This window comes from Podarcis raffonei, chromosome 13 (genome assembly GCF_027172205.1).
Source record: "Podarcis raffonei isolate rPodRaf1 chromosome 13, rPodRaf1.pri, whole genome shotgun sequence".
NCBI classification, from domain to species: domain Eukaryota; kingdom Metazoa; phylum Chordata; class Lepidosauria; order Squamata; family Lacertidae; genus Podarcis; species Podarcis raffonei.
The window spans coordinates 39,833,495-39,853,385 of NC_070614.1; the positions used below are offsets into that span (position 1 = coordinate 39,833,495).

At 46.8% G+C, this 19,891-nt stretch overlaps 1 protein-coding gene across 2 annotated transcripts; it reads right to left on the bottom strand.

Annotated features, from left to right (window-relative positions):
• Nucleotides 1-1,319: 1,319 nt before the first annotated feature.
• Nucleotides 1,320-10,498, bottom strand: LOC128400924 (extracellular fatty acid-binding protein-like). Of its 2 annotated transcripts, XM_053363642.1 has the most exons (7): nucleotides 9,782-10,494; nucleotides 9,271-9,413; nucleotides 7,986-8,056; nucleotides 6,226-6,336; nucleotides 5,155-5,256; nucleotides 3,697-3,722; nucleotides 1,320-1,524 (listed from the first exon to the last, which is right to left on the bottom strand). In XM_053363642.1, the coding sequence occupies exons 1-6, from the start codon at nucleotides 9,869-9,871 to the stop codon at nucleotides 3,706-3,708; spliced, it is 534 nt and encodes a 177-aa protein (XP_053219617.1). In that variant the 5' UTR covers nucleotides 9,872-10,494; the 3' UTR covers nucleotides 1,320-1,524; nucleotides 3,697-3,705. The 2 variants fall into 2 exon arrangements, with proteins under 2 accessions (XP_053219617.1, XP_053219618.1); XM_053363643.1 differs by lacking the exon at nucleotides 1,320-1,524 and having other exon boundaries at nucleotides 3,695-3,722; nucleotides 9,782-10,498.
• Nucleotides 10,499-19,891: the final 9,393 nt, after the last annotated feature.

Consider the following 19,891-nt stretch of genomic DNA (forward strand, 5'->3'; position numbering starts at 1 on the left):
ATGCTCTACTGACTGAGCTATCCTTCAGGGCAGCCATGGAGAAGGCTCCTTTTTCGTTTTGAGAAAAGGCGAAGAAGAGATGACATGATACACATTTACTGTATAAAATGATGCATGGCATAGAGAAAGTGTGTGGGGGGGGGAATTCTCCCTCTCTCATAACACCAGAATCTGTGGTCATTCCAGGAAGCAAAATGTTGGAAGGTTTCAGGAGCCGTAAGGAAGAACTTCTCCACACGGCACACAGTTAAGCCATGATGACCACCAGCTTAGATGGTTTAGATAGGATTATAGAATCATAGAATCGTATAGTTGGAAAGAATCCCAAGGGTCCTTTAGTTCTGCAATGCAGAAATCTCAACTCAAGCATCCATGACAGATGTCCATCCAACCTCTACTTCAAAACCTCCACTGAAGGAGTGTTCACAAACTTCAATTCCATGGTCAAAGAACTCCTCGAAAGATTCCATCACTGGTGTCTCTGACCATTTTTACACATCACTTGGGAAGACAGGCGAATTAATGCCAGTGTACTGGAAGAAGCAAAGATAACCAATGATTCTTCAACATCAACTTCGTTGGACTGGTCATGTTGTGCGGATGCCTGATGATCGTCTTCCAAAGCAACTGCTCTATTCCCAACTTAAAAATGGAAAGGTGGTGGACAACAAAAGAGGTTTAAAGACTCCCTCAAAGCAAATCTTTAAAAATGTAGTATAAACACCGACAACTGGGAAACACTGGCCTGTGAGCGCTCCAATTGGAGAACAGCCTTTACCAAAGGTGTCATGGGCTTTGAAGACGTTCCAACTCAGGACTCAAGGGCTAAGAGGAAGGTATGCTTGGCAAACCCTCACTGTGATGAACTCCTGTCCAGAAACGTATGTCCCCACTGTGGAAGGACGTGTGGATCCAGAACTGGCCTCCACAGTCACTTATGGACTCACTGTTAAAACCGTGTTCATGGAAGACAATCTTACGAGTGATCGCCAAAGAAGAAGACTGCCAGAAAGCTCTTCCTGATGTTGAGCTGGAATCACCTTTCTTGTAACTTGAACCCGTTAGACGTTTACTCTGATTCCGTGTTGGAGCAGGTTTTCCTTGGGGGGGAAGTGGTAGGTCAAGTAGAAGTTGTGGGTGAACCCTTGGCTCTGCTCATTGATTTCAATGGGTCTACCCTGCGTAGCACTAGCACTGAATACAATCCTGGCTTTTAAACTTGGGGTCCCTTCCCAGTGGCCAACTTGGGGCTCTCCAGTTTCAGTGACGCTAAAATTGGGTGCTTCTTGCAGTCTACAGCGTTATTTCTGTGGCGTGATGCCCTGTTGTACCTCCCCACCCTCTTAAACCACCTCTGCCCTTCTGGCACATACAGACAAAAATATAAGCTGCTGTTTCTCGATCTATTTATTGAGAGCAAGAGGGGTCTTCTGCCCCAGGAGTTTAGCAAAGCCCACAAGGGGATTGTGCAGGAAAAGCAGCAGGTGGTATCATCTGATCTGCTGTCCCATTGACTTTTGTTACCTACAAGACAAGAACGGTTGTGAAACAGGAGCATTAAGTTGGCCTAATGCAGTCCACTCTAAAAGGCTGCAGTCTCTCTCTCCCTTTCCAGCACGACCACCTTTTGGACGAGCCACAAACACCCACTTTTGACTGCCAAACCAAGCAAACTTCCATCGGGTTTCCCCCAATGGATGTTTGCTCCAATTCAGCGGTCAACAGGGTGTTTCCTCCCGGGAAAGCAGTGGGGCAAATAGAAAACTGCTCGGCTCCGTGCTTTATAGACATGGGGTAAGCCAAGTGTGGACAAGCCCTGAATACGAGACTACCCTAGTGTTTGACCCCTAAGTCAGGGGCTGGAAAAGTGCTGCCCTCTGGCTGTTGCTGAACTCCAGGTCCCAGCAGCCCCTGCTAGCACGAGGATGAGGGCAGCTGGAAAAAGGACATCTGGAGGGTGACAGATTCCACCTTCCAACACTTTTTAAAATATTTATAATTTAATTAAGTTTGTTCTAGTAGATTAAAGCAAATAAAAAAGGGGGAGAAGGAAGAATAGAAAAGAAGAGGAGGGAAATAATATATTAGAAACCTTTTAAAAAGCAGGGGGAAACAGCAATAGGAAAAAAAGCATAAAATACAATTAAGGCCACAAAACTAGATAGTATATATGTAGATGGATAAACCTATTGTATATGTTAATCCATGTGTCACTGTGGTTTCGACAAAGACATTCCAAATATCAGTAAATTTGTCCATGCATCATCTTCGACCTTAGGCTTGCAAGAGTCCATTGCTTGCAAGAGTTGTCATATCATCTGTGCATTGATTGATGAGGGCCATATTTTTGCCCTTACAATGTACCAATAGCAATTTTTTACAGATGGGAGGGCATGGAGAATCCATTTGCCTTGACCAATGGTCAAACCCCATAAATTAGGCATCTAGTTTAAGAAGAGGTTATCTTCTGAAGTTTTTAGCTCTTTATACATCCTAATAACATCATTGTTGTCGTTCCCCCACCCGCCCCCAATACCAGACACTGTATAAACCTACGTTTCAGGGAAGTGTTTTCCTTATTGCATTCCTACACTTAACCCGATCCCAAGTCAAGACACTGATCCGACCAGCTGGTGGCGGAAAGCAGTGCTCCATGGGGTCAAGCAGAGAGGAGTCTTTCTGAGTTCTCTTAATGGGGGATGAAGAGACTTGAACCCGGGACCTTCTGCACTCAGAGTATGTGCTTGGCTGCTTGGCCACTAAGCTATGGCCGCACCCAGAAAAGCACATCCCGAAGACTTTGTTGAAAGCGGAATGCCGTCTGCAGCAGAAATTCATCCCTGCAAGTGGATTCTACCCTCTCACCAGCAGAATTCTTAGGGCTTCTCATCTTTTCCTCTGCCCACTGCCCCTCTTACGCAAAGATTCCTACTCAGAAAGCAGAAAACAGACAGAGCTGCAGACACCACATATCTAAAGCAACACACACACACCACACAAAAAAACCCCTCACAGAGCTGTAATTCCAAGCACCCTTAGCAAGTTCCCAGGATTCCTTGGGAGTGCTTTAAATGTACTTCCAATCTATGGTGTGTGCCATCACAGAGAGTGTCACTCATGCAACTTGCTCATTGTCTTTCTAGAGAGCCCAGAACATATCCCAGTATCAGGTGGAGAAGCAGAATAGGGGGAGTAAACCAGGGGTCAGCAAACTTTTTCAGCAGGGGGCCAGTCCACTGTCCCTCAGACCTTGGGGGGGGCGGACTATATTTTTTTTAAAAAGAAAACAACCACGAATGCCCATGCCCCACAAATAACCCAGAGATGCATTTTAAATAAAAGCACACATTCTACTCATGTAAAAACATGCTGATTCCCAGACTGTCTGCGGGCCGGATTTAGAAGGCAATTGGGCCGGATCCCAATTGCCTACCCATGGAGTAAACAAACAAACAACAACAACCCTCGTTCTTTAAGATGCAGTAGTGATTTGAGGCATTCAGAAGTGGATCAACAGATTGGGCTCTGCCTGCCCCCAAATATCACCTTTTAGGGGCATTTAGTTAAAGCGACATATGTCCTTTTTATTTCTGTGCCCATATTCTGCCACCACACAAACTGCATTGAGTTGCAAAAGGGCCTGCTCCTCTTTATGCCTTGGCCCTAAATGGAATCGATGCCTTAAAGAAATCTCACCTATTGCCTTTAGTCTGCACAGGCCACTGTGGAAACAAACCAACAAAGAAGATTATTGCATCCGTCAAAAATTATGGTGGTCCAAAGTGGGGGAACATCCGTTGGCGGAGATGACTGGCAGAATCTGAGACCAGGGAGAAGAGTCGGTGGAAGAAGATTGGAAGAAATTTAAAGACTATTTACAGAAATATTGTAAAATTAATGAATGTTAGAATGATGTTGGAATGAAGTTAATTGGCGTTAGTAGAAATGTTATTAAGAATTAAGTAAGAATAGATTGATTATAGGTAAAGGTGTTGAAATATACTCAGAGTCGCAAAGTGATTTCATGCTCTTTATTCAGCTCAGAGTGGTGAGGAGGAATGAATGAATGTCCCCTCAAAGTATCTGCTTTATATACATTATTTACACAATGGGCTGCACATGATTGGCTAATTCCGGAATTCTACTGTAAGCCAATCAGGTTGTGGATTCACTTCTATCTGGAGCATGATTGGGTGGTTCCTGCCAACCAATCATACTGCTGCATTGTTCTAGGACCAATCAGACTGCTGCATTCTGAATCCTATTGTTCTAGGACCAATCAGACTGCTGCCTTTTGGATCCTATTGTTCTAGGACCAATCAGACTGCTGCAGTTTGGATCCTATTCAACTCAGTACATAACAGGTGTAAAATTTAAAATTAAATTGCGTTAAGATGAATTATGGAATTAATTTTGAGAAAGAGGGAAAGGACTTGCTGAAACAATTAATTGAACTAGAATACAAAAAGGGAGATGTGAGGAAGTCAAGGAAATAAGCAAATGAAAGATAAGGATATGAAAATAGGGTTTTTTTCTTTTTCTTTTTTAATGTTTTTGTTTTTAAAATGTTTTTCTTTTTTCTTTTTTCTTTTTCATTGTAATCTTTTTATTGTTTGTTTTTCTTTTTTCTGTATTTGCTAAACCTGAATAAATATCTTTTTTTTAAAAAAAAAAAGTGGGGGAACATCCTTTGCTTATTGCTCCGGATGTGTCTGGTGCCTTCATAGCTTAGAAGGCAGCTTGTGTGTGACTGGCCCAGCCCAGCCCCAACCCAATGGCCTCTAGCTGGAATCCCATCATCCCTGAGCGCTGGCCAGGCTGACTCCAATGACTGATGGAGGCAGCACCTGGAGGACACCTGTCTGGGGAAGGCAGAAACAGGGCGACATGATGGGGAATGAACTGGCGAGTTCGTTGTGCAAGGAAAAGGGCAAAGAGATGCAGGAATTCTCCCCACGTGCACAAAATCACATTTTTACACCAGTCTTCACTTCTACAGTTCTTGAATCTGATATCTCCCTTCCCCAAAACTGAGGCCCCCCTGAAAGTTTTTAAATTTCTAAGCCCAGTGGAGTTATCTGTTCCTTAGTACCTGACAACCGGATGTTCTCTGCCTCACTGGGACATACAAGAACAACTTCTCTTAGGTCTTACCTTCTGGAGGAAATTGTACCAAATACTTCTCTTCCAAGCCCAATTTTGCGAACTGTTTTGCAAAGATCTGCTTGGACTCTCGCGTGGGAATTTTTCCAATACCTGGAAAAGAGACAAGACCTGAACCCTACATGCGTTTCATACCTCCAGTTGCTAGAAGGCAGCATTTGTGCAGATAAAAAATGGAAGGGGGAGAGGGAAAAGAGTGAATTTCTGGCTAAGTCTTCCAAATAAGGAATGTGAGGTGATGATGTTCAGGGCACAATACAACCCCCTCCAACATCTCTCCAGTGAAAATAGGGACATCCTGTTCTACATCGGGAAGCTTCTCCTGCACAAATAGCTGTCATGGACACATCAACATAGGTCACCTTGAGCCTATTGCAACTTTTCCACCTCACCTACATCACAAGAGTGTGGTAAAAAAAAAAGTGAGAGGGAAGGGATGGTGTATAACACTTTCCACACATAATGGGAATGAAATAAAATTTTAGCGGTAAGGATTTAAAGCATATTGGTGACCATTTCCTTCAACATTATAGGAATAGCTTTGTATTCCAGCTTCACCATTTCCTTCATTTGGTGCGGGGAATTTATTTTCAGGATAAACAGCACTCTGTTTTTGCACCTATACACACCACTTTTAACTGTTCCCCAAGGCGAGGAGGAAAAACGAAGAACGAGACATTCTGGGATCCAAACAGAAACCAGTATGGCTTCTGTAACTCTGGGACTGTCCCTGGAAATTCGAGGTACTTGGGGGTCTGGGAAAAGGACAAGCGCGACAGTCTGGGATCAAATCAGAAACTGGGGCAGCTTCTGTACTTACGGGACTGTCCTTGGAAAATCAGGACACTTGGAAGTAATATGCTAGCTAGGGCTGATGGGAGTTGTCATCCGAAGCCTCTGGAGGAGACCGGGCTGACACAGGCTGTCCTACACCATTATTTTGAATTGTAAATCCCCTTGATTATATGGGTGGAATGGTGATATGTATAAATGTAACGACTTAATAAATGTTCTCTCTCTTCCCTCTTCAAGGTGAGGGTGGGAGTCTCCTTGGCTACATACCATAAAGTGTCAAATAAACGGACATGACGCCATCCCGTGTGTGTGCAGCCGTGACAACGCAGTAGCTCTTACAATCTGTCTGCCCATCTAGGACGACGCCTTTACCCCATTCTGGAGAAAAAAGAGAGAGGAAGGCCTGCGTAATGAATTGGGGACTCTCCAATCGGTGCGAAATTTAGCACCAACGGGTATGCTTCCCTTAAAAATAAATAAATAAACTTGACTCATCCGTCCTTCACGGCTGTAAGCTGTTGAAAGCGCATTAAATCATCAAACCATTAAAATAGAAAACAAGAATGGATAATACTTGGGTGTGGGTGTTATTGAATAGTTCATGTGACGTCACCCCCATTACATGCAGGCCTGTGCGTGTGACATTGAATGTCTGCGTTGCAGCTGTGGGAGAGAGAGAGAGAGAGAGAGAGAGAGAGAGAGAGAGAGAGAGAGAAGGTTCAGCTCTGGTCTCCACCACCAGCAAGGCACCCTGTTCCATAGGGAGGAAAAGGGTGTCCCCCTCCCCAAAAAGGTTGATTCTCTGGCTGGCTGTGGAGACGGAAGCTGAACTGCTTCTCTCTCGTAAGCAGCACTGCAGAGGCCATTTGTTCATTGACTTTGTGGGTGCCCAGCCCCCACAATTATGGAGTTGGCTCCTATGGGCTCTGGCGTGGGTGGCTCAGGGTCGGTGGTGGCAGAGGGGCTATTGGGTGATTGCCCTTAAAAAGCTCAACAACTTTTTGTATCCAGTTTTTCTTCTTCTTGGAATATGGTAACCCTAGGGGAATAAGGCTCTCAGTCGTTACCTAACCATAAAGATGGCTGTCTGTCACCACTGCTTGTGGGGATCAGTCTGTTTGGCTGCTGTGGAAACTGGGATGCTGTGCTCAATGGATGTTTGGTCTAATCCAGCAACGAAGCTCCTCCTTACGTTCCTAAGACTAAAGAGTATTTGGGGGCCTCTTTCGGTGCAGTCAAAGGATTCCTGCATTGCAGGAGGTTAGACGAGATCACCCTTGGGGTTCCTTCTTACTCCTATGGTTCTGTGATTCCAGGATTCTATGGAAGGTGTCCTCTGTTTAATGTCTAGTTCAAGTCTAGCTTAAAGATAACCCTAAAACGATGGCTTGGTCTGCATCTACACATTTTCCTTTGGCTGTGCCAATCGGTGTCCTCCTTTTAGGCGATGCCTAACTCAGCCCTGAGTGCTCACTGGAAGGACTGGACTGGACTGATCCTGAAGGACAGATCCTGAAGCTGAGCCTCCAATACTTGGCCACCTCATGAGAAGAAAAGACTCCCTGGAAAAGACCCTGATGTTGGGAAAGATGGAGGGCACAAGGAAAAGGGGACGACAGAGGACGAGATGGTTGGACAGTGTTCTCGAAGCTACCAGCATGAGTTTGACCAAACTGCGGGAGGCAGTGGAAGACAGGCGTGCCTGGCGTGCTCTGGTCCATGGGGTCATGAAGAGTTGGACATGACTATACGACTAAGCAACAACAACAAAACTGGCCCATCTGGACTATCTGCAGATTTTCCTGCCACTGGAAACATCAAGCTGCTGCTGAAGACCACAACTACATTCAACTTGTAAGCACGCAAATTGACTTAAATATTACAGAAACGCCTCACGTTTCCCATCCTCCTCCCTTCCAAAGGGAGCCCAACTTGGGTCTGCCTCCTGGGGCTTCTCAGACTGCTTAGGGATGCAGGGTGAATAGCTGTAACAGGTTAAAACTGAACGAGATTTCACTCATACAGACCGCTATTGCAGGTATACTTTCCATCTTCCCCTAGGGTAAAGGCCATATCCATTTTGAGACAGCCGTAGGGCCTGTGAAAGGAGACAAGGAGGAAAGGGGTCAGGTCACGAGGAGCAGTGGTGCAGTTGTGAAATCTGAGGCATTGGACTTGGTAAGGACATCAGAAACGTCTGGCTGAATCAGGCCAGCCTCAGACCCTCCAAATGTCCCAATTTTCCAGAGGCAGTCCTGGAATTACAGAAGCCATCCAGGTTTCTGATTTGATCCCATAATGTCCCACTTTTCCTTTCAATAGAATGTCCCTAGGTCATCAGAGAAATGTTGAAGGGGATGGAAGAGGATGTCCCTATTTTCCCAGGGGAAAATCTTGGAAGGAATGTAACAGAGGTTTTGTCGCCTTTGGCTCGGAAAGTGGCCACCCAACTCAAGGTCATCGCAAATCCAAATTTGCGTGGCTGGGGGTTAGACTAGATGACCCTTGGCCCCCTTCCAACACTAAAATTCTATGATTCTAACATAGTAAGGTAAAGGGACCCCTGACCATTAGGTCCAGTCGTGACCAACTCTGGGGTTGCGGCGCTCATCTCGCTTTATTGGCTGAGGGAGCCGGCGTACAGCTTCCGGGTCATGTGGCCAGCATGACGAAGCCGCTTCTGGAGAACCAGAGCAGTGCACGGAAACGCCGTTTACCTTCCCGCTGGAGCGGTACCTATTTATCTACTTGCACTTTGATGTGCTTTCGAACTGCTAGGTGGGCAGGAGCAGGGACCGAGCAACAGGCGCTCACCCCGTCGCGGGGATTCGAACCGCTGACCTTCTGATCAGCAAGTCCTAGGCTCTGTGGTTTAATAAGGATGTAAAAAGAGCCTTCTGGATCAGGTCAATGGCCCATCTAGTCCAGCGTCCTGTTCTCACAGTGCCCGACCAGATGCCCATGTTAAACCAGCAAGCAGGATTCAAGCCCGAAAGCAACTTTCCTCTCCTGTGATTTCCGGCAATTGGTGTTTGGAAGCATAGTTAGCAGCCATCAGTAGCCCTCTTCTCCATGGTCAGTAGATGCATAACCATAGATTCAAATTAAAACTTGCTCAGTGGATACATAGTGCTGCTCTAATTTCATCTCATCTCTCAAAACCACAATGGGGAAATCTTCAAATTCACATGTTCAAATCCAGAAATTCTACCTGATGGTGAGCAAAAGAACTCACCAGAGCAACCACATCCCAGGGTTTTCTTCCGTCTGTGGGTGATGCTACAACAGCTCAGCAAAAACAGGCAAACTTACGTTGGCAAAGTGGAAGAGACATTGAAGTTTCCACCCTTCGTGATTGTTAAGTTGGCAGCCACCATGCTCATTCCATCTAAATAGTCGGAAAGCAGGGTGCTGTTAGTGGCGAAGATCTGTGTGTACCAGGTCTTTGGGAATTTCTGAAGACAAAAAACAAGTGGCCCTTTCAGAAGGTGCAGCAAAACACTGGGGCTCCAAGCAGAAATTCCTGACTGCCTACCTGGTACAAGTGTTCCCTTCCAATAATGGGACTTATCTGAAGATTATGAGGAGTTCCTGTCCATGCAGATGGTAAGCAGAAATGGCCAAGTGCACACATTACGGTGCACACCCTCCAAAGACCCCAATGGACCTGGAACATTTTCTATTTGTACAGGAAGAAATGTCCATTGAGGAATGGGCCATCTGACATTGCAAAATTCTTCCCCAAATGGTGTCTCCCCTCCCTGGGGTTGTCCCGCCACGGTGCTCGGTTGGAGCTCAACAGAAGACCAGAGCTGGTGGTTACCTTATTTGGGTCACACTTTTTAAAGTCATAACGCGTAGCATGGGCAGCGTAGAGGAAGGCAAGACCCAAACCAGTCACCCAGAACTTCATCTTGCGTCTCTGCTTTCTCGCTTCTCGGTAAGAGGATATTCTGAGACAAGTTAGCTCAAGGCATGCACGCTTCCTGGCTTTTGTAGAGCTTTACTCTCTCCCTGCCACACCCCCTGAAACGCTTGCATCAAGTCCACCCGCCGTCCTTTCTCGCCCACCAGCCACGTTTGCAGCTGCAGATACAACAAGGTTGTTGTTGGCATGGGAACAGCTGCCCCAATGGCTCCCTGTGCAACACAAGGAGGTGTTGTGGTTGTCCAAACAGAGGAGGCATTTGCCTTGGCCCACGATCCAACGGGCATTTGGACAACAACCACCCGGAAAGGTCACACTCCTCTTATCTAAAGCAGGGGGGAAAGAGCTTGGAGTGGGTGACCCAAGGTCAATATGTTTCTTGGAGTGCAATAAATGAAGGAATGACGTCAGCTGCTTTCCCGGTCACCCTTTTGGAAAGATGCAGGAGAGCAAAGATGGAGTCATGCGGCCGGGCTGCTGCTGCTCCCATGTCAGGAGGGCTGCTGGGGCCCTCATGGTGTCCCAATTTTCCAGGGACAGTCCCGGAAGCCATCCGAGTTTTGGATTTGATCCCTGAATGTCCCTCTCGTCCTTTTCCTTCTGCATCTCAGAGAGCAATTAAAAGTGGTGTGTGTAGGTGCAAAAAATGGAGTATGGTTTATGCTGCAAATAAAATCCCTGCAACAAATGAAGGAAATGGTGAAGCTGGCATACAAAGCCATTCCTGTAATGTTGAAGGAAAAAGTGACCAGTCCACTTTCAGTCCTTTCATTGCAACGTTTCCGCAGCCAGCCATTTCTTAGGAAACACGGGGAGTGTTGATTCCTTTACAGTCAAACCTCGGTTCTCAAACGTTTCGGCTCCTGAACACCAAAAACCCAGAAGTAAATGCTCCAGTTTCCTATCATATTTTGGAACCTGAATGTCCAACATGGCTTCCACTTGAGTGCAAGAAGCTCTTGCAACCAATCGGAAGCTGTGCCTCGGTTGTCAAACGTTTCAGAAGTCAAACGGTCTTCCGGAATGGATTATATTCAACAACCATGGTATTGTAAATGGAGCCTGACACTGTCTACTCAGATGTAGGCCCCCTTTATTCAATGGAACTGACTCCCAGGGAACTGGGTCAAGACTGGGCAGCCTTACACTGCAATCTGAAGCATTTTGACTCAGAACTAAGTCCCACTGAGTTCCGTAGGATTTCCTCCCTGTTCTGATCATTCTCACAGTTTCCTCTATTCTTAATATTATTATTCCATTTTTCCCCCTCATGGGGACTCAAGGCAGATTACAACTACAATTGTATTTTATTCCATTTACAGTGGTACCTCGGGTTAAGAGCTTAATTCGTTCTGAAGGTCCATTCTTAACCTGAAACTGTTCTTAACCCGAGGTACCACTTTAGCTAATGGGGCCTCCTGCTGCCGCCGCGCAATTTCATCCTGAAGCAAAGTTCTTAACTCGAGGTACTATTTCTGGGTTAGCGGAGTCTATAACCTGAAGCGTCTGTAACCCGAGGTACCACTGTATCTGCGGAAGGTGTTATACCCTTCCCTTGCACAATTTTTATTTACAACAATCCTGCAAGGTAGGCTTGGCAGAGATGTTGCAATAGGCTGGAGGTGACCAGTGTCAATGCGTATATGGTATCGATGTGTACAGGAGATCCAACACAGGAGAGGCTTCCTGGTGGGGAAGAGGATGTCACTATTTTCGTCAGAGGACTATTGGAGGACCTAAGAGCTGGAGTGGACCATAGGAAGGATCTTTCTTCCCACCTGCCCAGGAGAATGAAGAGCCAAGCCTGGTCTGGGAATTCAGAACATCAGAGGACATCACTGCTTTGAATCCCTCTAGCCATTCTCAGTCCATGGGGAGGGACCCATGGCTCAGCGCTGGAGCAAATACAGTGAGAGATTTTACTTTCTTGGGCTCCATGATCACTGCAGATGGTGACAGCAGTCACGAAATCAAAAGACGCCTGCTCCTTGGGAGAAAGGCAATGGCAAACCTAGACAGCATCTTAAAAAGCAGAGACATCACCCTGCCAACAAAGGTCCGTATAGTTAAAGCTATGGTTTTCCCAATAGTGATGTATGGAAGTGAGAGCTGGACCATAAAGAAGGTTGATCGCCGAAGAATTGATGCTTTTGAATTATGGTGCTGGAGGAGACTCTTGAGAGTCCCCTGGACTGCAAGAAGATCAAACGCATCCGTTCTTAAGGAAATTAGCCCTGAGTGCTCAGTGGAAGGACAGATCATGAAGCTGAGGCTCCAATACTTTGGCCACCTCATGAGAAGAGAAGACTCCCTGGAAAAGACCCTGATGAGGGCACAAGGAGAAGGGGACGACAGAGGACGAGATGGTTGGACAGTGTTCTCGACGCTACCAGCATGAGTTTGACCAAACTGCGGGAGGTAGTGGAAGACAGGCGTGCCTGGCGTGCTCTGGTCCATGGGGTCACGAAGAGTTGGACACGACTAAACGACTAAACAACAACAACAACAAGCCATTCTCAGTCCACGGGGAGGGACCCATGGCTCAGTGCTGGAGCAAATATTTGCTGTCCCTTGGGCATTTCCAGAGATTGGGAAGGCTGGGGAAACCTTGTCTCTGGCAGAGAGCTTGGACAGCATCTTCCAGCAGTGGTTCGCAGCCCAGAGGCAGATGAAGCGAGGTTCTGCTAGGACAACCATGAACTCAACTCATCCCAAGGCAGGGGTGCCAACTGGAATAAAATATTGGGTAAGCCTCACCCTGCATCATCAACCACAAGACACCATTTGAAGGGCGATGCCCAGCAACTGGTGGCGGGTGTTGTGGTGGTGGAAGCAAGCTGGTCCCTAGGAGTTGGCGCCTAGGCCACAAGGTGCAAGGAGATCCAGTGATCTCCCAAGGGTGCTGGGCAAAAGAACACCCTTGGCAGCTCTCACCCCAAGAAAGAGCAACAAACAGATTTAGCTGCTCCCGGCCAGCCCTTCGTCTTCTTGATGTTGCACATTTGAATAGAGGAATTTTTTAATGTGCTCACATCAAGTACTCATGTAAGTCCTTCCTTGAATTCTGCCCGTCATGCTTCTCAATATGACCTCTGTATCTTCCTCTTATTAATTACCCTGGCTATGATTACAATTTTGAATTCATTGCATCACACCCTTCCTCCCGAAGGAGCCCAGGGAGATGAACCACACGAGCAATAAAACTTCTTAAAAACAATTCGGATGGGGATGCAGACTGGGAAAGAGCTTCACTTAAAGGTGTTGTTGGAAGAGGGTCCATCTTCAGGGGGGTGTCCCTGTTTGAGGTCCTGGAGGTACCCAGTTCCGTGGGCAAGTAACACACGCTAGCCATTTGGGCAGCAATAACAACAGCAGTGAAACCAGAAAAAGAAGCTACTCCAGGCTTAGTCAGCTCATGCGCTGGGTTTGAATCCTGCCCTTTCAGCACATCCCAGGACACCTGCCCCAGCCCCAGAGCTGCCTTCAGAGGCAGCACCTGACGGGGTGCAAACAACATGGATGGAAGGTGAAGCCAGCTTTTAAAAACATTGTTTCCAGCGTACAGATCACAGGAACCCTTGGCCAGACTATAATTTTAAAAAGGAACAATCACCAAGGTCCTCTGGACTGTGAAATGATCAACCAATGCTGATGGAAAGGAGCTGTTGTTACTTAATGTTTTCTTTGCCATCCAGTCATTAGGGATGCAATTTTAATTGTGTTCTCAGTAAGCAAGTTATCATGTTTCAGAATAACAAACAGTCTTGGCATTTTTTGTTATTTTTAATTAGTCACCTAAGTGATAGAATCTGACTGACAGATTGACTTTGCCGGCTAATTAGAATCAGCTGGTAATGTAAAAGTTCCGGGATTGTTTGTGTGCGTTCTTTTAAGACAAAAAATAAAAATAAATAAATGCAGAACATTAGAAAATGTAGGAAATTGGGCCTGTCGAGCTAGCTGCTGCTATTCCATCAGCCTGCAGAAAAGAAGAGAGAAGTGTGGCGGCAGGACTCCCCTGAATCAGCTCAGCTGAGAGACCAGCTGCTGTTTTGCTCCTTCCCTCCCTCAACTGTTTCTGTTAACTCTGGCCATTATAAGAACTATGCAGCTTTTAAACACATGAAGCCTGACAGCTTGTTTTCCTCTTCCCTTCCCATCGCTTTTTCTTTTTGTGCCATGTCTTTTGAACTGCAGCTCTGTTTTTGATCTAGGGTTGTTTAGACATCATAATTCATGGACACATGAGTGTTCATAATAGCCTAATGATTCAGTTCAATAATGCATAATAATTCAAGCGTCCAGGAGGATGCGAAAACTATTAAAGGAAATAGGATTGTTAAAGCAGGGGGTGTGGAGGAAAGCACAGAAACATTTCCTTGCCAGACACAACTACTTCTGGAAATTTGCATGTAATGAAAGCACTGAGGAAATATTTACTGGAAAGCCATGTACATTACACCCTGTTGCATAAATAAGTGCCTTTAATGAGGTATTATCTACAATGCCTAAAATGAGAATGCTGTTGCTTTTCATTGCCATCACAGTTTATTGCCGGGATCAGGCAACAGAGATTATGCAGCCAAATCTGGGGCCCTAGAGGAAAACCACCCATTCACTCCAAAGCAGGCATAGGCAAACTCCGGCCCTCCAGATGTTTGGGACTACAATTCCTATCATCCCTGACCACTGGTCCTGTTAGCTAGGGATGACATGAAAATTAGTTGACCTCTGCCTGCACTTGGCTTTAGCGCCACCTACTGTTGACCTCCCTGCCCTCTGCCCTACCAATCCCAATGGCTACCAGGCACCGCTCCAAATAAAAGGCACATGAGAGACACTTTTTTGCTTCTTAAGATGTCTGTGCACTTACGGCAGTGCCAAAAATCGAATAAACAATCATCGCAGGCGGTAGGGAGGCAACCCAAGGCAAGAGTTGCCAGCCGCCAGTCCCTAGGAGGACTTCTGCTCCTTCGCCATAGTGGCAAAAACCACTTGGGGTTTGATGGCACATGCCAAAGCAGTGGAATCTGGCGCAAACGGGGAAATGCCCCACAAGGCTTTGTTGCCCCTCCTGGCCTGCTTTCTTTCTCACAGCCAGTCCAGCGGGTGGGGGTAGTGGCTGGCAGCTTCATCCTCCCAAGTCTCAGTGTTGCCTTCTGCCCGGACGCTGAGGTCCAGCGCCGAGGGCCTTCTGGCGGTTCCCTCACTGCGAGAAGCAAAGCTACAGGGAACCAGGCAGAGGGCCTTCTCGGTAGTGGCGCCCGCCCTGTGGAATGCCCTTCCAGCAGATGTCAAAGAGATAAACAACTACCTGACATTCAGAAGACATCTTAAGGCAGCCCTGTTCAGGGAAGTTTTTAACGTGTGATATTTTACTGTATTTTTGGTTTTTATGGAAGCCGCCCAGAGTGGCTGGGGAGGCCCAGCCAGATGGGCGGGGTATAAATAATAAATTATTATTATTATTATTATTATTGTAGAATTCATCCAGGGAGCGCATGGGGACAAAGCTGGAATAGGCCTGCAGCACAGGCATATGAACTTGGGCCCCACATTAGGGGGGCTGTCGCGCATACATGGCATCACACACGCGATGCCCTGCCCTGCCGGGGGCTACACCTGCTGGGATGCTCTGGCGATCGCAGCAGGTGGCACAGAGGGCGAGAAACACCCCCCTCCCAAGCCTCCCGCCTGGCATGCTGGCGTTTGCCCCCGGGCAGCAGGGGATGGCAGCCCCTTCAATATTGGGGCTGCAAGCTGTGTCTCCTGCCTCAAAATATTGAGGGGGCTGAAGCCCCTTGTGCCCCATATACCTGGCACAGCTGCTCCGGTGGCACAATGGGTCAGTGTGTCTGGCTGTGAACCAGAAGGTTGGTGGTTTGAGTCCACCCAGGGACGGCTGTGGGCATTGCAGGGAGCTGAACAAGGGTCCCTTCCAACTCTACAATTCCTTGAGAAATCTACGAGGTTGGCTCATAGGCTTGCCAGTCCCAAAGAGCATCCGCAACCAGCTTAGATCTCGCCCCACAATGCGAGGAAGGCCACATACAACGTTGCTCTGAAAACGAGGCACTATGAGGTGGCATCTGAGGCAACCCCACCTGGGCATTACCACAGTAGGAAAAGCCACCACCATCATTGTGTTGCCATAGCTGGAAAAACTGGTTTTTTTAATGCTGTGTCTGCAGCAGGAAGCAAAACAGAATGGGCCGGCCCCGGCTGACAAAGACCGATGATGATGATGAAGATGATGGTGAAGGTGACAGCACCTTGAAAGGATTTTGCATTTATTGCCACTCTACGTGCCGCTTTCAGAGTTCTTACCAAGCCTTGCAGGTGGAAAGGCTGCCCGGCCCAGTATCTATCTGATCATGTTATGAGACATAACCTGTTTTCAAAAGGAGCTGGGAGGGGGGAAAACCTTGTCTACATCAGGATGTGTTTCAGCAAGCTTTCGTTAGGTTTGATTGAAGATATAATATGCATGATATGAAGCAACTGTGACCATGGATAGCAAAAAAGAAAAAAGAGAGGCAGCACTCCTGGGAGATTGGGTTGCAGTGCTGCGTTAATAGCTCTCTCCATTCAGCCCTGAAGAAGAGGTGTAAGATGTCTAACTGTATACAGTCATCACACAGAAACAGAGAAAGGTTCAGTGAGTTCGCTGTTGCAAAAGATAAGGCTCAACAAACCAGTGTGGATATAGATACATACAGCTTGTAGGCTTTTGCAGATACAGATACATGCAGCGTCGGGGACTGGTTGGATGCAGAGGAATGGTGGGAGGAACCGGCTGGGGAGCCCCCAAGAGAAGAAGGCTCAGAGCTCAGGGAGTGGGGGTGGGACAACCATGAGTGGTCAGAGGGAGCAGACTGGGGGTAGGAGGTGTCAGAAGCTGAAGAGGTAGCAGGGCTTAGTGAGCTGGGAGAGTCTGGGGCAGAGAAAAGCCCAGAAGCTGAAGCAGAAGAGGAGGGAGGCCCAGAAGCAGAGATGAGTCAGGCTGGTGAAGAGTTATAAGGGTCTCCTTCTCCTGCTGCAGCAAGCTGCCCTCCCCTCTGGTCTCCTAGGACCAGGAGAGGCATGATGTGGGAGGAGCAAAGGTAGACATGCAGGCACGGTCTCAGATTGCAGCAATACCAGCCTAATGGACTGCTTGTAAGAAAGAAGACAGGCAGGGGGAGGCTGGCTGGGGGACAGACTTTAGGTTGCTGGGGCAACACCCGATTCACCCTGATAACGGTATTCAGTAAACCTGTTTCTCTGCCTGTAGGAGGTTTACCGGGAAACCCATATAAGACTCTAAAAGGTTACCTATCAGTCAGAGGAAGGAAACTATCAACCACGATCAAGTCAGAGCAAAGCGGCTATTAAACCTGATATTTATTACTGCTGTTGCAACAGGGTGCTCACTCACCCCACGCAGGAGGGAGGAGGAACCCAGAACAATGGTGTGCAAACCCTTATGTAGACTTATATTGCCCACCCTGTAGCTCAAGGCCACCCCAAAAAAATCATACATACATCGCAGAAGGAGGCGGGGTATAGCAGAAGTACATCACAGGGGGGCGGTCTACAACAGAAATCCTGTCTGCCAGGATACCTGACAATGACCAGTGATTGCTTTTCTTGGGCAGCCCGGCCAATCTTTTGTGATTAAATTAAATACTTTAATTCGTGAATCCAGGTCACAGGCTCACCCTATTCATACACAGAGATGCCCTAAAGACAGGTGAGCAAAAGACAATGGAGAGGTTTTCCCATTTCCTTCCTCCTTCCAGAGAAACATTTGAGGTCAATTTGGGAGAGTCAAAATGGTTTCAGGATTGCACTCCTGTACTATTTCAGACACGTGGTTTATATACATATGCATGTGTTTTGCCTTGTAAATTTATGAACATTTAATTTCTATTCAGGTAGGTAGCAGTGTTGGTCTGACGCAGTCAAAATAAATTAAAGAATTAAAAAATTGTCCAGTAGCACCTTAGATACTAAGTTTGTTCTGGGTATAAGCTTTCGTGTGCATGCACACTTCTTCAACAGTCGTCAACAGGTTTACCATACCCATTGAGTCAATCACCCATCTCCTACTACCTTCTGAGAAAAACCCCACCCCACCCTCCCATATATATAAGGGTCTGGTGACTTCTGTTTCAGTGTATCTGAAGAAGTGTGCATGCACTTATACCCAGAACAAACTTAGTTGGTCTCTAAGGTGCTACTGGACAATTTTTAAATTTAATCTATATATTTGAGACCTTAAATTCTTATAACAACCCCTTAATGCACCAGGCTCCACTGTTCCTACAGCAGCTGTTGTGTGCATAACCCCTCATCACTTTATCTTCCCCCTGGATGCCTGCAGAGGCACCCAAGGTTCACAATTAATTAAGACTGAGGGGGGCATTGTAATTCCTCTCTTTTAAAATATAAAAACAGGCCGTCTAGACCAGCATCCTGTTCTCACAGTGGCCGACTGAATTATGCCATGTGCGCAGAGAGCACTGATTCTGGTCCTCAGACAAAAGCCAGTTTCCCAGGTCATGTCACATTCTGGCGCTACCAAGGAATGGAAACCAAGGCCATGAAGCTGGCAGGAGTGATGCCATCAGGCCTGGAGCAGGTGAGACTCTTAAAGAGCTTTCCTCTGAGGAAGAAAGCGCTCAAGACAGCTCCAGACTGCTGGAGTTTGACAGGAAGGATTAAAGTACTTTCTATGAAATGTTGGTTTGTGCAGTTAAAGTGGATTATGTCGGAGATGGAGGATTAAATCTGCAGATTAAAATTTAAGCCTCCTATCCCATGTGTGCGGGAGAAAAACGAAAAGTTGGCGGGCTGCGAAGCCTTTTTAGCAAGGTAAAACACTTAAAACGTTTTGCAGCTTACTAAATCTTAGGAATAAAGCAATTACACCTTTTTATCCCTTTTATTTGTGGTCGGCTGACCTCCCCCCTTCCTCCCCGTTGCAGAGAACGAACCACACGTTTTAGAAAGATAAACAAAAGTGGTTTACCGACATGTCAATGCAAGCAGCAAATATGATACAGCTAAGAAAAATTATCAGGTGCAAAATAACAGTTGGCTTCAAAATGGGCCACATGTGTCTGCAGGAGACCCCAAACATACATGTGATCAGTTTGGAAGCATTACGGCGAGAGCCTCCTCAGAGGCAGAAGGAAATACAGTGGTACCTCGGGTTACAGACGCTTCAGGTTACAGACTCCGCTAACCCTGAAATAGTACCTCGGGTTAAGAACTTTGCTTCAGGATGAGAACAGAAATTGCGCCACAGCAATGCAGCGGTAGCGGGAGGCCCCATTAGCTAAAGTGGTGCTTCAGGTTAAGAACAGTTTCAGGTTAAGAACAGACCTCCAGAGCGAATTAAGTTCTTAACCTGAGGTACCATTGTATAAAGGATTATCTCCTTTGTTACAGACTTCCCACCCAGAGGAGGCAGGGGAAGAGGCCACACAGAGGGTCCTCTCTAGGAAATTTAAGAACTCTCTGTGTACTAGCCCTGTGCTAGTGATTTGGCTGCAAACTTCACAGATGAAAGAGTTTTGTCAACCCGAAGCAACAAATCCACTTCAGAAAAGAAGCAAACTTATTGCAACTAGGAGGGTAACAGAGTGATAATAAAATAGGAAGAGCCTGATTGCTCAGGCCAGTGACCTGTCATTTCCTTACAGCAGCCAACTAGACGTCTCTCAGAAGCCTGAAAGCAGGACCTGTGTGCAAGACAAGAGCAACTCTCCTCACTTGCGATTCGCAGCAACTGGCATTCAGAGGCATCCCTGCCACAGAGGCTGGAAGGAGAGCATAGTCATTTTAGCTGTAAGATGCTGATAGCTTTACCCCGCATGCATTTGTCTTAAGCCTCTCTTTTAAAGCTCTCCTGGTTGGTGTCCAGCACTAAGGATGGGGGGAAATTATATTCAGATTTAAAGGCAAGCCTATGAAATGCACGCTTTCCATAACAACATGAGAAGTGAAAGACAGCCAACC

What these genes read in the sequence shown, in the direction of transcription:
- LOC128400924 (XM_053363642.1), bottom strand. Translation starts at nt 9,871, where the DNA reads ATGAAGTTCTGGGTGACTGGTTTGGGTCTTGCCTTCCTCTACGCTGCC. An exon ending in AAAAGTGTGACCCAAATAAG is followed by an intron (nt 9,414 to 9,781) that starts GTAACCACCAGC and finishes TTTTGTCTTCAG; the next exon opens with AAATTCCCAAAGACCTGGTA. An exon ending in GTCTCTTCCACTTTGCCAAC is followed by an intron (nt 8,057 to 9,270) that starts GTAAGTTTGCCT and finishes CTCCTTTCACAG; the next exon opens with GCCCTACGGCTGTCTCAAAA.